The following is a 25,469-nucleotide window of genomic DNA, read 5'->3' on the forward strand; positions in this document are numbered from 1 at the left end:
CTAAGATTTGGAAAGTTAAACTGTCTTTTCTTTCTTTGATATTTCCAGCAGTATCGGCACCAATAAAAGGAAAACTAACATTATCGGCAATCAGCTTTTTTTGCCTGATTGGCCGATAACGTCACCGATAAATGCTGTGTGCATGTGCGCAGCTGCAACATGCACATGGCCAGCTGGGGAGCTTGGAGAGAAGCATCTGGCTGGTATATCTGTTGGTGGGGAAGGGGTAGGGCAGATCGAGGCTCCCATTGTGAGGGAGGAGGGGAGCTGGGCCTGGGGCAGGTGCTGTCCAGCTGCAGTGGAGTATGGGACGGAGCTGCAAGCAGCTCATCTGCGTGTACCCCTGGGGGAGGCATTGGGGGGGGTGTGCCCCCTGGATCTTTGTGCAGGGCAAGTGCAGGCTGCTGCTGTGGGCTGGGCTTGGGAGCGGCACTGGCCTCTTCCTGGGGGGGTGGGAGGGAGAGGGTTGGGCCAGGGCTGCACTTGGGGTGGGCGGCGGTGCTGGGAGGGGGGCTACAGTGAATTCTGGGGTGGCCACAACCCACCACGTAGCCTCCCTTCCCAATGGCACTGCCCACAGCCCCAGCGCCCACCCCCCCGGGAAGATCCTAGAGCTGTCCCTGGCCCCAGCCCACAGCGGCAGCCCATAGTCAGATGGGTCACCAATTGGCTGGAGGGCTGCACCCAGAGAGTGGTGGACGGGTCATTTTCAGCCTGGAGGGATGTGGGCAGTGGGGTTTCCCCAGGACTTGGTCCTTGGACCTGCACTGTTCAACATCTTCATCAGCAACTTGGACAAGGGGGTGAAAAGCACCTTGTTCAAATTTACAGATGACACCAAGATGTGGGGTGAAGTGGGCATGCTAGAAGGGAGGGACAGGCTGCAATTGGATCTGGACAGGTTACAGGGGTGGGTGGATGAGAATAAGATGGGATTCAATATTGACAAGTACAGGGTACTGCACCTAGGGAGAAAGAACCAGCAGCATACTTAGAGGCTGGGGAACTCCCTTCTCATCAGCACAGAGGCAGAAAAGGATCCTGAAGTCATTACAGACTCCAAGATGAATATGGGCCGCCAGTGTGGGGATGCAGTCAGTAAGGCTAACCACACCTTGTTATGCATCCACAGATGGATCACGAGCAGGTCCAAGTAGGTGATCCTCCCCCTCTATATAAAACATTGGTCAGGCTGCAGTTGGAGTACTGCGTCCAGTTCTGGGTGCCGCACTTCAGGAGGGATGAGGCCAGCATCAAGAGGGTCCAGAGCAGGGCCACTCGCATGATCGGGGGCAGCAGGGCAGGCCCCATGAGGAGAGGCTCCATGACCTGAACCTGTTCAGCCTCCACAAGAGAAGGCTGAGAGGGGACCTGGTGGCCGTCTATAAACTGGCCAACAGAGACCAGCAGGCAATGGGAGAGTCCCTGTTCCCCTGAGCACTACTGGGAGTAACAAGGAATAACAGTCATAAGTTGACTGAGGGTAGATTCAGGCTAGATATCAGGAGGCACTACTTCACAGTCAGGGTGGCTAGGATCTGGAACCAGCTTCCAAGGGAAGTGGTGCTTGTTCCTACCCTGGGGGTCTTCAAAAGGAGGCTACATAATCACCTAGCCAGGGTCATTTGACCCCAGCACTCTTTCCTGCCCATGGCAGGGGGTTGGACTTGATGATCTGCTCAGGTCCCTTCCGACCCTACAACTATGAAACTATTTGCCCTGTGCACAGATCTGGGGTGGGGTGGGGGAGGCACACCCACCCTATGCCTCCCCTGGGGGTGCATGGAACAGCAGGAGCTGCCACCCACTCCCCACGCCCTCCTGGAGGAGCTGCTTGTGGCTCCATCCCACACCCTGCCCCAGCTGGACAGTGCCTGCCCCAGCCCCCTTCTTCCCTCACTGTGGGGGCCTTGATCTGTACCCTCCCCTTCCCTCCCAACAGACTTACCAGCTGAATGCTGCTCTCCAAGCTGCCAGGCTGCATATTGGCAATCAGATTGTTATCGGCTGATATGGCCTGTTAATAATCGGCCATTGGTATCAGCCCAAAAAAATCTTTATCAGTGCACCCCTACTTTCTTCCATAACAAGTCTTTTCGAAGGGGGTGGCCACTTATTGGCAGTGGTCGTTGGTTTTTTTCCCCATGTTGATTGGTTTTGGCAACAGATAGCAGGATTTATACTTTCTTCTCATTTAATAACTATTTTAAAGTCAATGAGTGCTTGAGAGTAAAGTACTTGCTGGTGTCCCTTTGGAGGGTTTGAAATAATGAATTTTAAAAACAGACAAGGATAAATAGACTTATTACTTTTGCCCTGCTTCTTGGTTGAGATCATGCCAAATACCAATCATCATCACCCAAAACATGAAAAACCCCAAATTACAAAGTTAACCGTTTTTTAATGAAAATGCATAAAAAAGCAGCAAGTATAAAAGCATAAAAAAGAAGCAAGTATAACAATGCACATGGATAATGACCATTTAATAAAGGTGAGATATGGGCAAGAAGTATCTCACAAAATATACTCTACCTTCAATCTTTCTCTTTAGCCTCTTAGCTCTGCTTTTGATGTCATACTTATTGTCGTAGTAGTAGATGAATGGAGACGAGGGGAATACTCCACCGTACATCCGTCTCTCTGAGCATTCCTGTAATTCACATTTCAGGATCATTACAGGCTGTTGCATCTTGTTAAAACATTTGATTCTGGATATCAGAAGTCCAGGAAATAAACCAAATTCTTTAGGCTAGCTCACTGGTTAGTGTAAATTAGGTTTATTCCCTTGAAGCCAATGGATCCATACTGATTCACATCAGATGACCATCTGACCTCCAGTTCTTTAAACAGGGATGATTTTATTGGTTTTCAAGCGCTGTGCCTATGCTTGTATCACAACTGTTCCAAAAAAGGAAGCTCAATTACTACTGTGTTACAATCTTCTGATAGCTAGGAGTACAGCTGGATACCCACGCCCCCATTTATATATCCCAAACCTGTTCTGGTAATGTAGTCTTCACAGATACTCTAATACCCACAAAGGTGAAGGACTAGAATCAGACACACCGTGGGAAAATGTAGTAGAAGCACTAAATCAGTGGACTGAGAGGATCCGAGAGAAACTCACTTCTGGAACCAAATTCAGTTTTGAAAGAGATTTTGCCAGGCAAACCCACAAGACCAGGAGTGCCAAAGACAGCAACTAGTGAGGAGGCGGGGGGGGGGGGGGAATCTTATAGCCTCATTGGCATCTGGATGTTACACTTAAGATGAGATGAAATAGTTAAATCTTGTTTTAAGGTGTAAATTGACCACAAATTCAGGAAATTAATGGCACAATTTAATGGAAAACCAGCTACAAAGTCACTACACAAAATACTTGTAATAACTTTGTAGCTGTTTTCCATTGCACCTGAAATTGAATGTGATGCAGGGACCACCATGGGGCTTAAGCCTTGGGGTAGTCCAGTTCAGATGATCCTAAGTAGGACTGGGATTGCCCTGGGGCTTCAGGTTCTAGGTGGTCCTGATCAGCTGATCATTGGCTGGCAGGGACTGTCCTGGAGCTTGAATCCCTGGGGTGGTCCCTGCCAGCTGATGGAAGGTCAGGGTCACCCCAGGACTTGAACCCAGGGCAGTCTTGATCCTGCCCAGAATGAGCTGATTGGGGGATCGAACGTAGGGGTGGTCCTGATCATGTGATTGTTTGGCAGGGATCACCCATGGGGCTCAAATCCCAGTGTGATCCCTGCCAGGCAATGGCAGATCGAGATAGCCCTGGGGCAGTCCTAATCCTGCTGACAATCAGTAAAGGTCTACTCAATCTGCAATTTCATGGATTTCAGAGAAACTGCAAAATCTGGGATTGTCCGTGAAATCAACTTAAAAAACCAATTTAATGAAAATAAAATGCTGGCTCCCCAATGGGAACCAGTGGTCATCGCAGCCTGCCTTGCTGGTTACGCAGCCTGGGGTGGGGCGAAGGCACTGGCCAGCTCAGGGATGGGCAAAGTCTGACCTGCAGGCTGCATCCAGTCGGCTGTGGACTCCATTTCCCAGCCACCCCTGGACACATGGCTTGGGCTGGTCTCCATGGAGACCCCAGCCGCATGTGGGAAAGCTCAGGCTAGGGTTGCCATGGAGACCAGCGGCAGCCACGCTGGCAGGGTGTGTGGCAGAGCAGCGTGAGGGGCTGCTCTGGAGCTGCTGGCAACTTGCAATGGGGGCAGTTTGCTCCGGAGCCAGGGCAGAACTGCGATCTGTAGCCTGCACGCTCTGGGTCGGGGTGTGCAAGCAGGGGATTGTGGCTCTGCTCTGGCTCCAGACCAGGCTGTTGCAACTGCATGGAGCAAGCTGCCCCCATCACATGATCCCAGTGACTGGAGCAGCCCTTTGCCTGCTCTGTGCTGCCAGCTGGTCTCCATGGCAACCCCAGCCTTGAGCTCTCTCACACAGCTGCTGCTGGGGTCTCCATAGAGACTGGCCCCAGCCATGAGAGGGACAGCTGGGAAATGGAGTCCGGCTGTTGGCCACATCAGCCATTTTGCCCACCTCTGGGCTACCTGGAAGGCATGAAAGACAGCAGACGAGATGGCAGCTGTCTCCCTTGGCCCTTTTACTCCCCGCCCTGCCAGGGACTCTGCACATCAATGCTGAGGGGCAGGGTCGCCGGACCACATCAGGAAATATCTGTGGAATTTGCTATTTATGCCGTGACCAACCTGCAAAAATTGTTTAGTTTGTCTGCTATTTAAGTAGGCACCTAACAATCAGCTGTTTGTCAGATAGGCCTGGGGACCACATGAGGGCTCAAACTGGCCCTGTGGGTCCCCCAAGCTAGCAGACTGTTGAGCACCCAACCATCATGATCCAGGGCTCCCTCAGCACTGGCAATATGGTGCAACTGGAATCTGATCCTCAATTCCATAATTGTGCCTCCTGCCATGCATATTTAGCATGCCATGCATATTTAGCATGGCAGGAGGCACAATTTTTGGGATCATGGATTAGACCCCATTGCACCTTCAAGTAAATGCCTGTCGGGCCTAAACAACACACATTGAGAAACATTCACAGTGGTACAAATTAAATGTTATCACTGACTTAAATGCTAGCCTGGCTAAATTTCTACTGCTTTGTATGACCCTCACAGTACTTATTCAGGGGGTCCTGTGACACTAATTGCTGTGTTGTTTTGCTTGTAAACTGTCTGCTAACCGCAGTGCTTGGCAATGTGATTTTTCTACTCTTTGGACACTGCCCAAATTGAGTAAAGTCTGTGTCTTGTAGTTCTCGTGAATATGTTGGGGGCTTTCACTCTCCCTGAGGCCTCCACCAGATGCTGAGTGGCTGGTTTTCAAGCATTTGCCACTTTAGTGCCTCTGTAAGTCCCTTTCCCTACATTTTTCCTCTCCATATTTTTTGGTATCTTTTTAGCACTAAAACACACCAGAAACGCACTCAGGCAGCAGTTAGCATTTTATGGGTCTTCCAACCATGATTAAATGTAACATCAGTTTAGCATCTGATGTGTCCTCTAAAAGGGCATAATATCCTGAACTGAAAGAGTGGGGGACATAATAACTGAATGCGTTCTTTCCATCTCCTGTTACTATAGACCCTAATCCCAGACAAAGAGCTTGGCTACTGTGAAGTTAAGGTTCAGAGAATGTTTCAATAAGTTAACAGTGCAAACCCTTAAAAATGCATTGCAGCAAGCAAAAAAAAGTTAAAAGTTAAGATTATATAGGCAAGACACTCAAACACCTAAAGAGAGACAAACCTGCTATGGAGCCATTCACCTTACTTTCATTCTGTCACCTCAACGATTGCCATTGCCAACCCTCCTTTTCTTTATTCCTTTTTAAAGATTTTTTTTTAAGTTGTACTGGTTTGAGGACTTTTTCCTCAGCTCTAAGTCTCTAGGTCAGGGAAGCTCAATGTCTGGCCCATGGACCAAATGCAGCCCATGGAACCATAGGCATCTGGCCCACAGGGGTCCCCATGAATCATAAAATACAGCAGCAGGGGAGCGGTGGCAATAAATATGGCCACCCGCCCCGATGCCAAATTCCCAAGCCCTGTGCAGCTGGTTTGGGACAGGCCACACCCCGACCCCTGCAGCTGGATGAGGCCAGGCCATGCCCCTCCTCCCAGACTAGGTAGGGCTGGGCCATGCCCCCTTTCCCCTGTAAGGTCGGCTTGAGCCCCCTTCCCTTCCCTTGCAGGACCGGGTCAAACCCCCTCCCCCTGTGGGGATGGGTTTGGGCTGGGCCATGCCCCCTTTACCCTACAGGGCTGGGCCATGACCCCTCCTTCCCCCCCCGCGGGGCCAGGTTGGAGCCAGGATGCCCCCTGCCACATGGCTGGATGGGGCCTTGCTGCAACTGCCCCAAGCCGGTTTGGGACTATGAGCCAGATCTGGCCCACAGATGTACCGTGTACTCCCCATCTGGCTTGCCGCCCAAAAAAGGTTGAGCACCACTGCTGTAGGTAAAGCTTTACATGTTCTTAATGTTTGGTTAGGAAGAAATGCCCCTAGGATGGGACCCTGCACAAAACCCATGGAAAACATGAAAGCCAGACACTGCACAACTAGGTGGATGCAGGTACCAAACACAGTCATCTTTAGGTTTCTTAATTTTTCGAAGTGAGCAAATCAAAATGCTAATATTGTCACACATGCAGCAATGGCCTAGAAAGCATTTTGTGTAGGGAGCATAAACACCAATATTTTCTTCCTACTGCATAACATTTTCTAAATGGATAGGGTCCCTAAATATTTGCTACTGCTGACATTAGATAAAGACACAAAAACTAATTGTAACAAGGCAGGAGCTGATGAATCAAGTACAAACAAGAAAAGCCTACAAAATTTAGCGTTATGTTCCTTCTGCTCGAGGTTATTTGTGGTATTCAGGGACACCTAAACGAGAAGACTGGATAAACTGCATTCAAGACTGTTTGGAAAGAAGTGTGTGCCATTAAATTCAGCGTCCAACATCTGACTGAGACTACTGCTGCATCTTGTTCTAAGAGCAGGGCGATGGACAAAATGGGAACAATTTAAATGTGACACTATCAATGCATAGTATAAACATCATGAAAAGACTTACAAACCAGAACACAGGATTTGCCACAGCAGATAAGGTACAGATTTACTGGTCCAAAAATTATGCCAGGATGGTACTCAGTGTGTCAAAGGATGTTTAGTTACTTCTTAGTAATTACAAAAGAATTCTGGGATTTAGCTATGTATATAGAAGGCTACCTTTAAAACAGGGCTCTGCAAGAAGTGGGAGGACAGGCAGACAAGAACAGATGAAAAGCCTGCAGTCAAATTAGAACTGCTTATAAGCTTTACAAATTTCTCTTAAGGGATTCAAAACCTTATTTCTCTTGCAACAGGAGGAAGGTTCTGGTTTTCTGGTCTCAAACTCTACCTAGTTTTTGCCATCCAACATACATTCTGCAAAAGATTAAAGCAATACAATTAGTGACTTGCATCTTTTATTATGTTATTTAAATATAAAATTCCACTTTTGGTTTTATTCTGGTCTCTCCTAGGGTAATCTCATACTTATTACATTCTTGTGAATAATGGCAAGTGTAAGGCAGATCCTCAGCAAAGGGGATAAAAGCATTCTTTCCAAGGTTTAGCAGCTCCTTCTCTTCCATTCAGGTCTGCTTGGCAAAAGGATGGTATCATGAATTGTTAAGATGCAGAAAGGAATAAACCACCTTATACATGTGAATGGCTTGAGTTAGCTTATCAGGGTAGAGCTAAATGCTGCAATCACAGAGTTTGAGTCTCCATAGTACACAAGGTTCTGACCACAGTCACAGTACTTAGCTGCTCCAACTCCTAATTACCTCACTCTGGTATATAGGGATACAGGAACATAATTGCATCTTTAGTACATCTGCACAAAAAAGGCTTCAAAGATACAGCTTACGCACTTGGCTAATGTTTATGAGGAAACAAACCTAAGGAGAGGCATTTAGATGTCTGACATCTGACACTCTATAAATTAGTAAATGAAGAGAAATGTTCAGCTTAAACATTGCCAAATAGGTTATCAAAAGCAACAGATACACTGTTTTAGATGAGAATATGCAAAGATGCATTTATTTTCTTTGATGGATGTGAAACGCACTCCCCTAGGTCTGTTCTGAGATGTTGCGTAAAGTCTAGGACTTGTGCCGGAGACAGATGGCCCTTTTGTTATTTTTTTTTATTTTGTTAATATGTTGACAGTAAAGCCCTAGTGGATGAAATGCACATGCCTCCAAAATCAGCACTTCTCCTTCCTCTTCTTAACTTCACTGCATTGAATCATCATCTCAGTAGTGTACGACATGCACTTTCCCAGATCCCTCTCTCTCAAGTAAGCTGCCACTACTGCCATACACTTTGTACCATTAAATACTCTTGGGACAGCCTTCAACACTAGAGGTAACACACACAGGACTGAAGGCACAGCCTGCTACCAACCCACCTGAGGAATTTTCTGTTTGATTGACACATTTGGATGCAAATGCAAAGCACATCTGCAGATACTGTCCAGTTCTTCCTGATCTTTGCAGCTTGTAAAACTTGCTGCAAAATTTGAATCATGCTATGGGTTATCACTGATTAGTTTGCTTAACTATGGGAAGTCATTACACTTGATAAAAAGCTCCTTAAAAATTAGTATGCTCTGTTACTAACTGGATAACTTAAATGCATGGATAGTAATGACATGGATCATCTGTAGGTAATCAAATGGTAAGAACAGATTTACCATCAGTATCAACCCTTTAATCAAACCCAGGGTTTTTAAAAGACTGAGCTCCTCAAGTAGGTTAATTTGGCAACATACATCTATAGCAACAGCATTCTCAAGGCATCAATGGGATTTTAACAAGAGGGACAGGGAGGAGCCTGACTTCAGACTAACATGGCTAACTACCTCTCTCTACTGTGATTTTGACAGTTTATGCTCTAAAAGCACTGAGGGAAGTGGCTGGTCTATGATGATCTTGTAAGTGGAAATTGTCCTTTTAGCCCTAGGAGCTGACAACATTTTGGCTGGTGCTTTAGTTCTCTGGAATAGTGAAAGTTGGGAGAAACAGTCTGGGGCAAGGATAGAGGATTTCAGATGTTCCTCAACTAGATTAGGAAGTACTGGTCCACTATAGGAATGCTGGCTGTAGCAGTTCTTTGCTATACTATAACACAAGTCTTCTCTCATTCATCACCTTGCTACACTTCTTCACATACTCAAGGGGTGAAGTGTATGAGAATTTGGCTGTATAGAATGCATTTCCTGAAGTTGGGAAACAGCAAATATAGGAAAATCATTCACAACTAGTTTATATTATAGCAGTTGATTAAGAATATAAGGTTACTTGGGAATTAACTCATAAAGGGCAACAAGTCATCCTGCAAGCTTTTAGACTGTACAGGAAAACCTTTTAAAGGACAGCAGTAATGGCTTTTTCACTTGCTCTATGAACAAGCTCTCTGGTTCGCAAGATCTGTAGATCTCAACTCAATGTACTACAGGTCTGGATGCAATATCACTTAAGACAACCGCTGGGGCCACTGTTCATTCTTTTGGCTATACTTTAATTGGAAGTTTTTGCTGGATTCAGTGACTTGCGGCCAACAAAGTATGAATTACTTCTAACTTTCCTTTATAACAATTAAAGGTTGAATCTTTAATTACATAACCAATTCCTTTATGCTTTGTCAGAAGCAAATGTGAAGAGAAAGTTCATGCAAGGGGATTTTACACACACCATCCTGATCAGCAGAGCTCTTTTTGTAAGCAAGCTTTCCCAAGGAAATGCAATGGGAGAGTGGTCACATCATTCACAAATGGGGGTAAGAGCAGGGGGTAAAAACCACAGAATACACATGTGTTGCTAGCTTACTCAGGACTGTGCCCCATGGGAGATGGTGCTTCCTAAGTGTAGTTGCTTCTGCTTGCAGGAGACTAAATCTGTCCTAGTTTAGGGGCTCTCCCCCAAGCCACTATAAGCAAATTGTATATTCACAGATGAGAGAGAAGGGATCACTGTGATCATTTTAAGTGCATCATTCTGCATAGGTTTGCCAATTGTGTGTAAATTTACAGACAGTCCATCAGAAAAATGGTTAAAAGTGCTTGTCTTTAAAGTCCATAAAAATATTTAAATGTCCATCAAATTTACAGAGGGCTGGCAATCCTGCTCCTCCCCGCTGCTGCCTACTGGGACGTTTGAATGCTTCTGAAAATGCTTTGAGTATTGTGTGTAGGAGGAGGTGGGGGATTTCTCCTAGCTTGCTCTAGGGGGAATGGAGGGGGGTGGGGGAAGAGGGCAGGTAACAGGGGGGCTGGTTGGCAGGGAGTGTGTCCCGAGCACAGGGGGGTGGGGCTTGGAGGGCCCCTGACCTGAGCTCCAGCCCCCACTCCCTTCCTGTGGTTTTGCAGCAGCAGTGGGGAAGGGAGGATCAGATCAGGCACTTTGCTGCTACAACAGGTCATGGAGTAGCGGCTGTAGCAAAGAGGGAGCTACTTACAGCTCATTCACAGCAGCAGCAGGCCTCTCTCCTCCATCTCCCATAAGGGGAGGGGCAGGTAGTAGACACTTTGCACCTTGATCCTCATCTTGGAGGAGTGTGCAGGGATTTGGAAGAGGTAAGACAGTGCAGCAGGGAGACAGGAGAGATGGATAAACCCCTGCCTTTCCTGCTCCTTGCACTAAGGGGAGAGATTTATTTGGGGGAGAGCAACTGGTGGCTGGAGCAGTTTCTACAACAGTGATTCTCAGTTGTTGTGCTGTGGCAATAGTAGGCAGGTAAAACTGCTCTGTATGCTCCCCCTGCACTGGGGCTCTCTAATCAGCCTAAAGCAGGCAGCAGTGCTGCCTTGTGCTGTGCAGTGTTGCTTGGTTTGGCACTCCTTACACTTCTCCCAGAAGCAGGCATGGGTGGAACTGTCCTGTCTGCTTCTGTTTCCAGGAGTGTAGGGGCACCAGACCAAGAAGGGTTACACAACAGAAGGCAGCTCCTGCCTGTTTCAGGGATTAGAGAAAACAAATGCAAGAGGAGCCCTTCTTTGGCTGGCTGTGAGGTAGGTACATGGTGCAGTTTCATCTGGAAGCAGCAGAACCTGGCTGAGAAGCACTGAGGCAGCACCAACAGTGTTTCTTAGTTGGGGATGCCACCACTTAAAAAACAAATGAACGTGGAGGTGGGGTGCCATGGCTCTGAAAAATTTGAGAACCACTGTTCTAGAGCAAATAGGCAGGCTGGCAGTTACCAGCTGAGGTAGTTGGGAAAATTGTCTCTAGGAGAGGTTCAGCACTGGATTTTCCTGCATCGACTTTCTTGTTCCTAGGGAGGCTTTAGCTCTCACTGTTGGAGGCACAGTTTCTGCTTTACAAACATGCAGCAAGAATGTGGGTTGCTGTACTTAATGATATTAGGAATTTTGAGGTCCTTGGCTTCTGGGGAAGTGGAGGAAGGGATTAAATGCTCTTGCACCCATGAACTACACAAATAAAGTGTGTATATTTGTACTTTGCACTCCTTTTTCATTATGTAAAAAATGATAGTAAAAAAGTTTGGTTGTCCATAAAAGGTTTGCAGATCATCAGGAAAAAAATAAAATTAGGGTTGACAATCCTGCTCCTGCACAACACAGGCCCCTAAATTAATTCCTGTTATAGCTGGACTAGATCTTTTGGGGCCCTGCTACACATTCAAATTAATGTTGAACAGAAACCAGCTACAGAGCTGTTACACATTTTTAAGGACTGGCTGGCTCTTTGTATAGCTGGATGGACATTTTTATTGTGTGATAACTACTGTGCACTTACAGCTGGTCTTACTTTGCACATGTGACCAGTTTAAATTTATTGTGCAATTAACCAGTTAATTGTGTAGTTTATGTAATGTGTAGCAAGGGTCTTAGAAAACACACCTTGACCTTATTTTAAGGTTTCCAAAGATGGAATGTCCGTCACACTGTTAGCAAATTGTTTGCATACCCTCACTGTACCACATTTGTAATCTGAATTTGTCTAGCTTCAAATTGCAGCTTTACTCCCTTTATATCTTTTGATCGCTAAGGTAAACAGCAACCCTGGAACTGAACTGGAAGCTCATGTTCAGTTGACTATCCGTGATGACCCCACCACCACAAGTCTTTATCAGAGTCAGCGTCCCAGGACAGAGTGCCTCAGTCTGTTGGTATGTTTGTTCCTAGATGCACTGATTTGGGTCATTGTAAAAAAATCATATTGTTTGCTTGTAACAAACTTACTAAATGATCCAGATTACTCTGTGAAATGACCTGTCCTCTTCAGTATGTACGACTTTTCTAACCTCTATGTCATTTGCAAGTAATCAGTAACGATTTTGTGTTTTCTTCCAGTTTACTGATATAAATGTTATTTAGGGTAGCTCTAAAACACTGCTCCTCCTCCTAGAAACCAAGGCTTAGTAATGATCCCCTGCTGACTCTTTTTTTAAATACATCTTGAGTTAGTAGCTTTTGTTTCCTATCATGCTTTGTTATTGTTGGAATGGAAGAGTTTCATCATCACCTGGCTTCTTCCCAAACATAAAAGGTATATTTGTTGAGTAATTCTTAATTTTATGTATCATTATTGACAATCTTACCATTTTCATCTAGAAATGGACCCATATCATCATTAAAATTATTTTCAGTTCTTACATATTTTTTAAAACTACTGTTTTAACTCTACAGACAACAGATTTCTCCACATGTCCTTTTGCTTCCCCTAAAAGATACTAATTCCTATCACTTTTGTCCATCACCCATTTTTTATATCATACATACACTTTATGGATGCTTTCACTTCTCCTTTAATCCAAAGTGGAATTCTTTTTTGACTGTGGCTCTTTGGGCATCTTGTGAGATGTCCTCAATCAGTTACTAATTATCATTCACATTTTTCTGTTCTTTCAAATGCTTTGGCTCATAATGGTTTTTGGCTTTGTGAAATTTGCCTTTTTTGTATAGATAATATTTAATGTTTGCCTGGGCTTTATTCTCCTTGCGCATAACAAATGTAACCAATACATTTCAATACTACTTTTACAGATGATTTTGATAATTACAGCCTCAAGTTCCAGATAGGGCGATGACTAAGCAGGCCATAGCTCACAGGAATAAGTGTTGGGTCATCTTACTAAAATTGATTTAACGTTGTATGCAAGACAGCTGACCTGCACTTTAAATCTATCATTGTCTCTTTTTGGTGGGTTTTTGTTTTTTGTTTTTTTGACTGTTGTCAAAATCATTGGTCAGCATGAATGACAATGCTGTTAACACACATTCATATCTCATCTAGTGTGCCTTACTGGAGCAGCCTATTTTCTGGGGCCTTTAACATCATGCTCAGCGTGAACACAACAGTTGTGCCACATAATTTCTACTTCATCACTTGTCTTACTCTTAAATTTCATGATCTGCAAGGAATCCCAGGAGCCAAATCTGCAGTGCGAAGCCATGCAATTTGGCTTGCAGAGACAGAAATTTGGTGGTGCGAGGAACAGTGATAACCACGCTCTGGGAGCTGCAGCAATTAATGCTGCCTCCACCAAATTCAAGCCTTGCGGGTCAGATGACACAGCTCTGCGCTCCAGATCTGGCCTGCAGACTAGCACCATGCCATTCACCTGGCTCATGGGGTTGGATGAATTGGGCATCACTGCCCTAACAGGTACCCATGAGGCCAACTGGTTGGGGAAAGCTGTGGGAAACACTTTGACTTGTGGCTCACAAACAGGGAGGAATTGTTTGAGAATGTGAAGATGGAAGGCAACTTTGGTGACAGTGACCATAAAATGATTGAGTTCAAGATCTTAAAGGAAGGAAGGAGAGCAGCAGAATATAAAGATACTGGACTTTAGAAATCCAGACAAACTCAGGGAACTGGTGGGCAGGATCTCCTGGGAAGCAAGTCTGGGGGGGAAAGGGAGTCCAACAGAACTGGCTGCACTTCAAAGCGGCTGTATTAAGGACACAGAAGCAAGATACCCCAATGCAACAGAAAAATGGGAACTGCACACAACAATTATTCCAATGAGTTGAAATTCAAAAATTACTTCTACAAAAAGCAGAAACTTGGTCATATTACTAGGGAAGAGTATAAGAGTATTTCATGGGTGTGAAGGGAGAAAATTGGGAAGGCCAAGGTGTGATTTGAGATGCAACTGGCAAGAGACACAAAAAGTAATACAAAGGGATTATTCCTCTTAGTCTTGACATACTTGCAGACCAAAGAAACAATAAGTTCCTTAAGGAATGCAGAAGCCAATCTAGATGATGCAGAGGCGGCCAAAATATTTAATGCCTTTTTTACTTTAGTCTTCACAAATCGGGGCAGCTACCAGATGAAGAGCACATTTGGCAGGACCCAAACAGCCTAGAGTAATACAGATTGGGGATTATTTAGAGAAGCTAGATGCTTTCAAGTTGGCGGGGTGAGATGGGATACACCTTAGGGTTCTGAAGTAACTGGAGGAGGTAATTTCAGAGGCATTAGATATCATCTTTGAGAACTTGTGGAGGTTGGGTGAGGTCCACGACAACTGGAAAATGAAAAATATGATGCCCATCTTTAAGGGAAGATGGACGATCTGGGGAATTGCAGACTGGTCAGATGGACCTCAATATCTGAAAAGATCACGGGGCAGGTCCTCAAGGAATCTATTGAGACGCAACTAGAGAAGAACAAGGGGACCAGGAACGGCCAGCATGGACTCACCAAGTTCAAATCATGCCTGACTGACCTGATTTCTTTCTGGAAATAAATGAATGCATAAATGCAGACTGGGGAATGACAAGCTAGGTTACAAAACTGCATAGAAGGACCTTTAAGTTAAGCAGATGATAAGATGAATATGAGCAAACAGTATGCTCTTGGCTGCATTAAACAAACAAACAAAAAAACCCAACAACTGCATACTGGGTTATATTAACAGAATTGCTGCTTGCAAATCAAGGGAAGTGATTTTTTTGCTCTATTCAGCAGCAGTGAGGCCTCAAGTGGAGTATGTTTGTCCAGTTTTGGGCCTCATACTTCAAGAAAGATGTGGACAGATTAGAATCTACCTTGATTTTAGCAAGGCTTTTGATATGGTCTCCCACAACATTCTCACAAGCAAGCTAAGGAAGTAGCTGGATAAATGGATTGTGAGGTGGACAGAAAACTGGCTGGAGGATCAGGCTCAGAAGGTAGTAATCAATGGCTCAATGTCTACTTGGCAGAGTGGTATTAAATGGAGTGCTCCAGGGGTTGGTCCTGGGGCCGGTTTTGTTCAATGTCTTCATCAAAGTTGGCATAGAGTGCGCCCTCAGCAAGTCTGTAGATGACATCAAGCTGGAGGGGAGTAGTAGATATGATGGAGGTTAGGGCTAGGAGTCAGAGTCACCTAGACAAATTGTAGGATTGGGCCAAAAGAAATCTCATGAGGTTCAACAAGGTCAAGTGTAAAGTCCTGCACTTAGGACAGAACAATCCCATGTACCAGTACAGGCTGGGGGTTGACTGGTTGGGCAGCAGCTCTGCAGAAAAGGATCTGGGGGTTACAGTGGACAATAAGTAGAGGTGCACTGATACATCAGTTCAATATCGGATGGGTACCGATATAAAGATAATAATCTATATTGGATATTGGCCTTAAGTGGCCGATAATTGGGCTGATAAGTTCCCATGCTGCGTGCAGCTGCAGTGCAGCACGTAGGCAGTGAAGACATAGCTGGCAGTGTGAAGAGCTGTCTCCAGCTGGTAAATCTGCAGGGGCAGATCAAGGCCCTGCTGTGAGGGAGGGAGTGAGGCAGGGGCTGGAGCTGGGGCAGGGGCAAGTGCTGCCTGGTCAGGGCGGTTGGGCAGGGCTCATCCCGGGGAGAGGGGAGGGAGAGGCGGAGGCAGCTCCCACTTCCAGGCACGGCTCATCCGCCAGCTCCCACCACTGCTGCTGTCACTTGTCCAGGAGGGCACCAGGGGGCATATGCCCCTGGATCTGTGTGGGGTGGGGTGGGCCGGGGCCAGGGCTGTTGCTAGCAGAGCCTGGGATGGGTGGGGCGTGAGGTGCGCAGCGGTGCCATGGGGGGGGGGGCTATAAGGGTGGTATGGCACATTTAGGGTGGCTTCACCCCCCCTGTAGCCCCCTCCCAGCAGCGTCGCCCCCTGCCCCATGTGGCCCAGGCTCTGCTGGGAATAGGCCTTGAATCTGCACGGGGTGGACTGGGGCCAGGGCAGTTCCCAGCAAAGCCTGGGCCAGGTGGGGCATGGTGCTGCTGGGAGAGGGCTACGGGGGGGGGGGCTGCAGCCACCCTGAAATTCATTGAAACCCCCTCATAGCCCCCTGCTCCCAGTGGTGCCACCACACACCCTGCACCCCACCTGGGCAGCCCAGGCTCCATGGGGAACAACTCTGGCCCCAGCCTGCCCCACCTGGTGCAGATCCAGGGCCACATGCCTCCCCACATCCTCCTGGACAAGTGACAGCAGCAGTGGCAAGAACTGGCGGATGAGCCATCGGACCAGCTGTGTGTGGCGGTGGGAGCCACCTCTGCCTCCCCCTTCTCTCACACTCCCCAGATGAGCACTGCTCCATTCTACACCCCCCAGATGAGCTGCAGCTTTGTCCTCAGCCCACCCTCCCTGACTGGGCAGTGCTTGCTCCTGCCCCAGCCCCTGCCTCCCTCCCTCACAGTGGGGCCTTGATCTGCCCCCCCATGCCCCTTCCCTTCCCCACCCCCTGCCCCTTCTCCTACCACACCAGACTTACCTGCTGCAGGCAGTGTATCAGATAGGAATTGGCTGATATGCCTCCTTAAATATCAGCTATAAGTATCTGCCTCAAAAATCTCTATTGGTGCACCCCTAACAATAAGTTAGATATGAGCCAACAGTGTGCCCTTGTTGCTAAGAAGGCTAACTGCATACTGGACTGCATTGTAGGAGTGTTGCCAGTAGGTTAAGGGAAGTGATTATTTCCCTTTATTCAGCATTATGTTCAGTTTTAGGCCCCCCACTATAGAAAGGATGTGGACAAATCGGAGAGTCCAGCGGAGGGCAACAAAAATGGTGAGGGAGCTGGGGGGACATGACTTATGGGGGGAGGCTGAGAGAACTGGGCTTATTTTAGTTTAGAAGAAAAGACCGAGAGGGTATTTAATAGCAGCCTTCAACTACCTGAAGGGTGGTTCAAAGGAAGATGGAGCTAGACTGTTCTCAGTGGTGACCGGTGACAGAACAACAAGCAATGGTCTCAGGTTGCAGCAAGGGAAGTTTAGGTTAGATATTAGGAAGAATTTTCTCACTAGGAGGGTAGTACAACACTGGAACAGGTTGCCCAGAGAGGTAGTGGAATCTCTATCCTTGGAGATTTTTTAACAACTGGCTAGACAAAGCCTTGGCTGGGATGCAGTGCTTTGAGCAGGGGGATGGACTACATGACCTCCTGAGGTCCCTTCCAACCCTCATTTTCTATGATACTATGAAAGAATCTAGTGGAGGTGATGACAATTTTTAGAGGTTTAGAAGGCAAGATATACAAGGAAAGGCTGAAAGAATTTAGATTATTTCGTTTGGAGATGAGAAGAACGAGGGGGACTTTGATAACAGTCTTCACATATTTGAAGAATGATCATAAAGAGGATAGTTACAGGTAGGGGACAGGACAAAGAGGAATTGCCTCAAACTGCAGCAGAGGAAATTTAGGTTGGAGACAGGAAGAACTTCCTGACTATGAAACTGGTCAAGCTTTGGAACATGGTACCTAGAGAAGTTGTGGAATCTCCATTCCTGGAAATTTTCAAGAGCAGGTTAAACAGACATTTGACTGGTATGGTTTAGTCGGGGATGATGATGCCTTGGAGCAGGATGCTAGATCTCTTATGAGGTCCCTTCCGGCCCCACTGTCCTACAATCCTATGATAGTCACAATAGCTCAACAGTTACACTGGCTTCAAGTCAAGTTTTTCAAATTTAGTTCTTCTGTTAACTCCCAAGTCTGCAAACCTGACTGACCTCTTACTGCGTATTCTCCCCAACATGCCTGGAGAAGACTGAGCCTCTCAAAAATGACACACCCTCTTCTCTGTTTGTGAAGCTGAAAACATAGTGAACTTCAATTATACAGTTGCTATGACTGAATAAATGGATAATCAGGACACCTGGGCAGAATATCTAGGGGCTTTGTGGGATGTCATCCATAAGCTTCAGAGAAGTATGAATCTAAACTTGTCCAGACACCAGAAATACTGCATTTCTACTTAAATTCTTACTTATTTGCCTTGGACAGTTTTCATAGTAAACAGAACTAGCTCATATCCATACCATATGTGTGTGGGTGTTGAGATCTGTCATGATAGGATACTGATAGTTGACCTACCCATAAAGGACCTGGTCCTATAAGGTGCTAAACTGCCCTCAGTGAAGTCACTGTGGGTGCATCTACACATGTGCTTTATTACAGAGTAGACCAATTAGCTCTGCAGTAAAGTGTCATTGTCTACATTTGTGATGCTATTAGGGTGCAGTAAACTGATTTAACTCTGCTGTAAGATAGTACTGTCATGGGTTCTGACCAGGGGCATAAATTGTATCCAGTCAGCCCAGCCAGCTACAGGCCTGCTCCATCCTGGCTGAAATTGCTGGTGTCCCAGGCACATGTGTAGATACTGCACCTGAAAGCAGTTTACTCCAGCTGAAGCTGCTCTGGAGTTTATTGCTTTGCATTAATTGCATGTGTAGATGCACCCTGTAGGTTTAGGACGTCTAGGATAATCCTGAAGGTTTGCTCTTTACTGAAGAAATCAGAGTAAACTCAGCAGAGACATTAATTGAAAGATAAGACACCATCAACACTTTCTTTATTCAAACCAGTGGTGAAAACAGTGCAGAAGGGTGTGGAAGTGGCACAATTCCTAGTCAGATGGCATTATGTGAGTTATTATTTTGGGGTATATTTCAACATACACTTATGCTATTTTCAGAAAAATAAGGAATAGAATAATGTAGCTGACTAAAATGGAGGAATTTAAAAACGTTTAACATTGTAACCACATACTACCTAGTATGTTATCCCATGAGTGAGAAGAAAAGATAAAAAGGTCTATTTCTTCCATGAATATTCTCTCTCAGAGTATGTTTTAACTGAGGTTTTAAAAACAAATCAATAAACCTACTGAGGAAAGACAGCAATTTAAAAAAATAGGCCTAAATTTTCTTTTGCCTAGACAATATCATAAGCATTGGATACCATGGGTCTAAGATTGAGGTAGAAACATGTTGAGACTTACGTATCCGTAATGTCCTTTCCGGGAACAATTGTAGCAATATGCTATGATTGAATACTCAGAAGAACTGGCCTTCTTGATTGGTCCTGGTTTGGTCTGCAATAAAAAAAATTGGTGAGAAGTAGATCTGGGAAGATTCAAAATGCTAAAATCAGGGTAGGTTAAAATAAACAAAGCAAAAATCTGGCAGAGAAACTGACAGCTTTCCAGAGGAAAAAAACAAGTGTGCAAGAAGCTTGGGATACAAGACATACATTGTTCATTTTATTGTAATATTACACAGAGAATTATCCTGATCGCTGAAATCAGGTGGGAGAGAAAACTTTAGTGTTAATTCTGTATTGTCATTTCATTTCAGTGATGAATATAGGAACATAAGTTCTTGATTTATTTCTCTCTCCCTCCTTTTTTATTATATATTCATTTATTTTTACAGATGCCCCACTTTCCCCAGGGAGCAACGAGGGCCATCAGATATTACATCCACCAGCTGGATAGGAGCATTTGTGTATTAAAAAACTAGTCCCTCCCAGCAGGGCTCACTTACAGCAGTATGGCAAGGATCTGAGAGGGAGGGAGAGAGGGAGGGAGAGACAGACAGACAGACACAGCCTAAGACTACTACACTCATGTTTCCATCCCCTACCACAATAAAAGGAAAGAGAAGAAAAAGGTTCTCTCCAGAACTTGCTACTTTGTTTCCCAGCCAATTTAGGGGTCTATAATAGAGACACAATTTAATTCTTCTATTTAGCTGTTCAAGGTTATAACTTTTTCCGGCTGATATAATGCAAAGATATACTTGGCGCACACTACTGAATTTAATGGAATATGCATTTTTTCCTCATTTCTATTGGATAAGTTTGTTTGAAGGGGAAGAGTTCAAATTTTAACAAAAATGCATACAAGTGTTCTCATGCATTTCCTTAAACATGTTTTAGGTGGCATGCTGAGTAAAGCTACTATTTATTAGGTCTGAAAAAACCCCTTTGATTATAAATAATGGACATGTAGGTAAAAAGAGGAGGGACAGAATATATGACTATGAAAAAACTGGTCAGAATAGAAAACTACTACATTTTGAAGCTCTATACATTTTTTAAAAATTATTATTCACTCTAGTAGAACATAAACAACTATAGGATTTCAAAGACTGATATTTTGTAAGATTGCTTGTTATTGTAAAGGTTACTTTCTTTTTCTTAAAACACTCCTCACTGCATTTGCTTACCGTTACTGCTACTACTAATACTGCTGTATGGGCTCTTTCCAGAGAATATTGGTGCTTGTAAAATAGACAAACTACAAGGTTATTCATTAAGCTTTGTTTTTTCGTTTTAAGAAAAACGCATTTGATCGTGCACTTCAAACCCATTTTAACTGTGGTAGTAAGTGTGCTGCAGACTTGTGTTATTTTGTTCACATTTTTTTTTTTTTTTTTACAATCTGCTGAACAAAAAGTAAATGGAAAAAGGGCAGCTTCATGCAGAATGACATGAAAAATGGAGCAGAAATCAGAGAAAAATAAATTGTGATTTGTGGCAAAAGAAGTGGCAGCAAAAATGAAAATTTCCTTTAAAATACGAGATGGATCTCTTTTCCTCTCTTTCTCTGTATAAAGGCCTGTCTAGAAAGCAATGCATCAAGGCCACCCACTTGTGCCAGCCCAACTTTTTGGGTCTCTTTTCTATCATCAATACTATAAACACAGAGGAAAGAAAACTATGTAAACACATGTTTAAATCCATAGGTTTTTTCCAGGGTGGAATACTTCATAGAAAAAAACTGAAGGAAGTAAAGTTGCCCGTCTCCAGCTTGGAAAGAACTCCTAAAACTGTATCAAATCATCCAGACCTCCTTCCCTCTCCTGCCACAAAAAAAGTATGTATATTGACATAAGCTTTGAAAGCTGATTTTATTGAAGCTGATGTTGTAAAGCTGCCATAAGATCTCAAGAGGTCTATTCCTGGGTTCCTCCAGTCACCAGTTGCCTACTAGAAAGAGGTCTGCATCTAGAATGTGTGTGGAGGACAGCTATCAAAGGACGATCAACTGTATAATATAACATTTTATTCTTTATTTGGTCATGAGATGGGTTATATAATGTCTTTATAAGAAATGTTTGAATTAATAGCCTTCATTCTTGTATACTGTGCTATAACTGAAACACATAATTACAACTATGGTACATGCCAAATAGACATGCTTTACTCTCAAAATGCTGTGTTATACAACTTGTGAATTATTAAATTGTGTTGCATGGATTTAGCCAACAATTTAGGCTATTATGGTACCTATTTTCATCTCTGTTAAAACTTACCTGTAGTTCAAAACAACACACATTTGTTTTTTCCATAAGTAATGCATTTTTCTCTCTCTTGAGGCAGGATTTATTAAACACCAGATGTATGGATCAGATTGACATTGCTGACATAAAATTGAACATGCCCACCAGTAAAAACTCAAGTAATTTACATGACTAGATGAATAAATATTAAAGTACTTAGAGATGCCTTCAGTAGAAATTTCATTCTGATCTCGTAATTAACCCTTAAACTTGTAGGTAAAGGTAACCAACCTAGCTCATAAATTATGTTTGAATTTCTGAAGCTTGGGTGCTTTCCACTTTTAAAATGGCTTGGTGCTAACACTTGAAGTTTTCAGCAGTCACAACTTCTGACAACCCTACTCAGAAGTTCATCTATCTGGATGTTAACCTGAATAATGATTCCAGCTGAAAACTTTAATTGCTATGATAAATGTTATCTGCATGCTATCTTTTATCTCCATGCTATCAACAAAAGAGGAGCACAAACTGAATAGCTCTTACCTCACTAGGAACTAATTGTACATCAGAACTGGGCAGAAACACAGGGATGTTAAGCTTTTTGTATTGTACTGTACAAGATCTAACAAGAATCCTTGAGAGTATTCAGTGAATTAGGAATGTATACTCATGTGACACAAAAAAACTCTGCACGACATTTCCTTTTGTTTAGCTAATAGAAAAAGGTCAGATTTAAGGACACAAATTAAACTGAATACTTACAGTTCAGATTACCACTATACATAACTCTACTGCTTTCCAAAAGCCAAACAAAAAGGGAATTTGTATGTTTTTAAGCCGTTTATTTTCTTATTATTTAAGGTTTAAAAAAGCACCTAAAGACTCTGACCAAATGGGTACAAAATGAAGTATTCATGAAAATAGCTCCTCTATGTTATAGTTTTTTTTGTTACAAACATTTAAATAATCTATATTTGTAGGGTGATATCTTGGAGATTACTTCACTATCAATATATAGAAGTAATAACCTGGTAGATAGCATTACCTATGAAAGGTCCATCCCATCTGCTATTCTTGCTGAAAGCTTTTCATGCACCAGTAAACTCAGTAAATATCAGAAGATAAAGCATAAGCCTACCACGCCACGGATTTACTCCTAATGTCTCCTCAAAGTGCAGCCCGATGCAACGATTACAAATGATTTTTCTTCTAATGTCATTTTACATAACCCTTTTTTCTGCATGAGTAGTTAGTGCGGAATGAATGAATGAATGCCATTAAAACAGTTAATCATTATCTGGGACACTGGCCTTCCTCCCTTCTCAACTAGGAATCTCCATGACAAAGGCCAAGAGATCAAAATGCCAGGGCTGCCTCAGTGGCCTATTTCTGACAGTAATTTTTTATGTAAATGGGCCTGCTGGGCAGCTCCCTCTGTGACCTTGAGCTGCCCTTATCTAAACTGACTTTGATCCAATAAGGGCTTGCTTTTATGAAGCTCATTACTACCTAGGATATGCAATCTGACTAAATCTCACTAATTAAAGACAATGTTCTATACATTTTTTTATTTCACACACACATTTTATATAGATTAAATATTTTACACACACATCTGTTTATTCAGAGAAACACATGTATTCTAGAATCTTCTATGCATGTTGAACCTTGCACATTTGACAAATACATAGCTAAACATATGATGTGACTTTTAAAGTAAAGTATAGCCCCTGGTTGCATACCCTATGACTAAAATTTATGCAAACATAAAAATCCAACTTCAGTAGTACTAAGAAAGGTAACAATGAAATGAAGTTTAGACGCAACTTGAAATGCCCTTCCAAGCTGTTGTCTTTAATAATCTACATAGAAACCTCTGATTCTAATTGATTGTCAGATTCTAACATCATCCATCCTCCCCCAAAACAACACAAAAAATCCAGGTCTACAATGAACAAAGCCTCCACTGGTCCACGAATACCTAACAAAATGATTCTGACAGTGGAGTAAAATACAGAAAGTTTCAAGTACCCACAAATACCCTATAATCAACTGAAATCAATGTAGCAGTCTTATTGCGCAGAACCATTTAAACCAGTTGTCAATCTACCTCTGTTTTGGGGCTACTTACAACGATACCAAACAATATTTTAGATTTGTTTTACACCAGCTCACAACAATGCACAAACTTCATCAACAACCTATATAATTATCTGAGTCTTTACAATGTTTTTTGTACTACTTCCAAAGCAGCCAGTGATGGTGACAGGATACTGGGCACACAGACTGAACCGACAGGGCAATTGCTGTTTTTCATTTAATCTGCAGATTCAACTTTCTTCTGCAATGCCATGCCTCACTCTGCTTACTCATTCTAGCACTCCACAGTTAAACTACAAATTAAATAAAGAATGCTTCTTACATAGGCAAAGTAGATGATATCACAAGCCCTGGCTCTAGGAAGCCTCCTTCCAATGAGTCAATGAGTGACTTTTGCTTGGGGATTCCAGGTCTAGGCTGTAAATATGATGTGGAGAAAGTAGTAAGGACAATGTAAAACTAAGCCTGAAACTCATAAATGGTGTCATTATACCCCTTCTTCTGAGAGCAGTGCAAGATAATCTTATAACGTATCATCATATGCTGGAGATGTCACTCTAGTGAGGCACAGCATGACAAAAAAAGAGTTACAGCTATTGCATTACTGTAAAATCATATTTGATTTCTTTTAAAAAACATATTGTCACCTGTTTGTACTTTAACTGAAACAATAGCAACTAAGGGCCAGTCTCCTATATTTTACGCTGCCAATAAAAGCTATCATGTAATGTTGTAATTATACTGAGGTGTTTTTTTTTAAACCGTGTCATGTACCCAAAAGACTCCCACTCCATTGGGTAATTCCTTAATTAGGCAGACTTTTGAAACGTGTATTATGTACACAACAGACCGGAACGTCTCCTTTGGAGTTTTCCTAGTCTATCGGGTGATTGCATCATTAAGCCACACATGCTACGTAGTAAAAATCCTTATGAAAATTCATGAAAAAATGTACAGAGCATGATTAGTATGCAGGAGACGTAAACAACGTTAATATTTTGGCTTCAAAAAAACCCTGACCACCAAAGCAATTAGGCCATTTTCTGGAACTATTCCCTACCAAATTTCATTTCTTCAATTTTAGCCATTTTGAAAGTTGATACTTCTAAAATTAGTTGTTCAAGTTTCCAAGCACTTTTTAAAAAATTGCACCTGAGTAATATCATTACAAATTACAAACTGTGAGTCAGTTAAGTGAGGTATGTTTATAACCTCCAAATAAATAGGCTACACAGCAGAAACAGTGAAATACCCATAAGTAAAGAGGAGTGAATTATAGCTATATTTTCTGTGAAGATACAGTCACAAATCAATGGCCAGATTTTTTTTAATTGGATAGCCCAGAAAAGCAAATGCTTATGAATAACCACATGAAGAAATCCAAGTTGTTCAATCCATGATACAAGTGGTATGACATGATAGTTTTCTACAGAAGTAGACATGTATATAATGCATTTTAAATAGATGCAAATGGCAGCTACAATTCATTGTGTGAAAAGGTTAAACCAAATGACAAAAATTAGAAATTTATATTTGAAAGGAATGAAATCTTTTGATACTCTTATGAATAGGGAAAGATACTAAAATGTATTCATTTAAGAAGTCTTTTCTGTAAAATGGACAAAAATATCTCTGGTAAGCACAGAACAATGAATATACGCAAGATAATATGGATAAGAGCAATTCATTCCCTGAATGCTCCAAAATCTTCATGGCTTAAAAAGCATCCCAATTTTCTCCAAAGGTGGTTGCATTTATCCACTGGTCCATGG

The 25,469-nt window shown here is 43.4% G+C and overlaps 1 protein-coding gene across 4 annotated transcripts in view; it reads right to left on the reverse strand.

Moving 5' to 3' along the window:
- ZCCHC7 (zinc finger CCHC-type containing 7) overlaps positions 1–25,469 on the reverse strand; it is a 199,580-nt gene that overhangs the window by 1,794 nt on the left and 172,317 nt on the right. For all 4 annotated transcript variants that reach the window (XM_059724513.1, XM_006272079.4, XM_019490738.2 and 1 more), the window contains 2 exons: positions 19,314–19,406; positions 2,533–2,650 (listed from right to left, as the gene is read on the reverse strand). In XM_059724513.1, the coding sequence (XP_059580496.1) occupies positions 2,533–2,650; positions 19,314–19,406 (211 nt within the window). The remainder of the gene's footprint in view (positions 1–2,532; positions 2,651–19,313; positions 19,407–25,469) is intronic.

The sequence above is a fragment of the Alligator mississippiensis genome, chromosome 3, assembly GCF_030867095.1.
Source record: "Alligator mississippiensis isolate rAllMis1 chromosome 3, rAllMis1, whole genome shotgun sequence".
NCBI classification, from domain to species: domain Eukaryota; kingdom Metazoa; phylum Chordata; order Crocodylia; family Alligatoridae; genus Alligator; species Alligator mississippiensis.